Source organism: Phaethon lepturus, unplaced genomic scaffold (genome assembly GCF_000687285.1).
Source record: "Phaethon lepturus isolate BGI_N335 unplaced genomic scaffold, ASM68728v1 scaffold23388, whole genome shotgun sequence".
Taxonomy (NCBI): domain Eukaryota; kingdom Metazoa; phylum Chordata; class Aves; order Phaethontiformes; family Phaethontidae; genus Phaethon; species Phaethon lepturus.
The window spans coordinates 1-1,508 of NW_010557227.1; the positions used below are offsets into that span (position 1 = coordinate 1).

Consider the following 1,508-nt stretch of genomic DNA (forward strand, 5'->3'; position numbering starts at 1 on the left):
AGGAGAACGTTTTAGGAGCAATTAGCAGCAAGCTGGCTGCTGCGAAGAGAGAGAGTAACTCCCAAAACTCCTTCCGCAAAAGCAGCAGGCACTGCTCGCTCCAACTGTAAAAGGATTTCAGATGTCCCACCCCTGCTTGACCCCCTGCAAATAAGGGTTGACCACCAGAGGCACATCCCACCTCTGACTTGTAATCGCTGACATTTAGGCTACGGCTTCCCACCTGTTTACAACCAAAGGGGGAGGGAAAGGAAAGGAGGGGAAGGGAAGGGGGGGGCGACAGGGAAGGGACAAGTTGGGATTTTTCCCTCTCTCTTTCTCTCCCTCTCTCTGGATTTTTTTTTTTTTTTTAAATACTCTTCTGGAGAATTCAAAGCAAAACAAAGAAGCTGCCTCCTCTGGGGTTGTCAGTGAGAAAGGACGAGTTGTGCAACTGGTTTGGGATTTGCAAAAAGGCAAGGGGGTGGGGATCAGAAGAAGGTGCAAAGCCACAAAGTGTGAGTGCGTGCGTGCGTGTGTGTAACGGGGTATGTGTGAAAAATCCCTTCCAGCACCCCTTTCCGCTGGTTGTTATTATTTTTTGTTGTTGTTGTTGTTGTTGACTTTGCTGTCATCTATTTTTCAGACCTTTCTGCATCTAAGATGGTGAAGAAAGGAGTGAGGAAGAGAACAAAATAACTACTGGGAAGTCTCAAACCAGGTTGGGGAGTGTGTGTGTATGTGGGGGGTGGGGTGGGGAAGAGAAAAAGGAAAGAGGATTAACCACAGCAACCCCCCCCAAAAAAAAAAAACAAACCCAACAGCTCTTTTTTCTGAGGGAGGACTCGAAGGATTAAAAGGCAGCAACTTCTGAGGCGATTTGTCCCCTGAGTTATGGATGTTGGTGCACTTACTTCAGGCCAGATCAGAGCTCAGAACCCACAACAGCTCTTTTTTCTGAGAGAGGACTCAAAGGACTAAAAGGCAGCACCTTCTGAGGCGATTTGTCTCCCGAGTTATGGATGTTGATGCACTTACTTCAGGCCAGATCAGAGCTCAGAGGGATCTAACCAGAAGCAGCAACCACCATCTCTCCACTTGCCTTTTACCAGGTTTTACCCTTCCAGTATGTTTCATTTGATAAGACGTTTTCCAGCGCTCAGAGTTTCAGTACAATGTGCAAATGGATACTGACAAATGGTGCCTCAGCCTTTTCCCACCTGCCTTGTTGCTGCTTGCTGCTGCTCTTCTTGGTGTCTTCTGTGCCTGTCACCTGCCATGACCTCAGCCAGGACATGCTGTCCCCGGAGGCTACCAACTCTTCTTCTTCATCATCATCCTCTTTCCCCTCGTCCTTCTCCTCTCCTTCCAGTGCGGGGAGACACGTGCGGAGCTACAATCACCTCCAAGGAGACGTGCGCAAGAGGAAGCTCTACTCTTACAACAAGTACTTTCTCAAGATCGAGAAGAACGGCAAGGTCAGCGGCACCAAGAAGGAGAACTGCCCCTTCAGTAAGTACGGCCCCGGG

The 1,508-nt window shown here is 49.1% G+C and overlaps 1 protein-coding gene across 1 annotated transcript in view; it reads left to right on the forward strand.

Annotated features, from left to right (window-relative positions):
- Positions 1–1,076: 1,076 nt before the first annotated feature.
- LOC104625159 (fibroblast growth factor 10-like) overlaps positions 1,077–1,508 on the forward strand; it is a gene marked incomplete at its 3' end in the record, with an annotated part of 4,313 nt that continues 3,881 nt past the window's right edge. The window contains exon 1 of the mRNA XM_010292718.1: positions 1,077–1,491. Within this exon, the coding sequence (XP_010291020.1) occupies positions 1,155–1,491 (337 nt within the window). The remainder of the gene's footprint in view (positions 1,492–1,508) is intronic.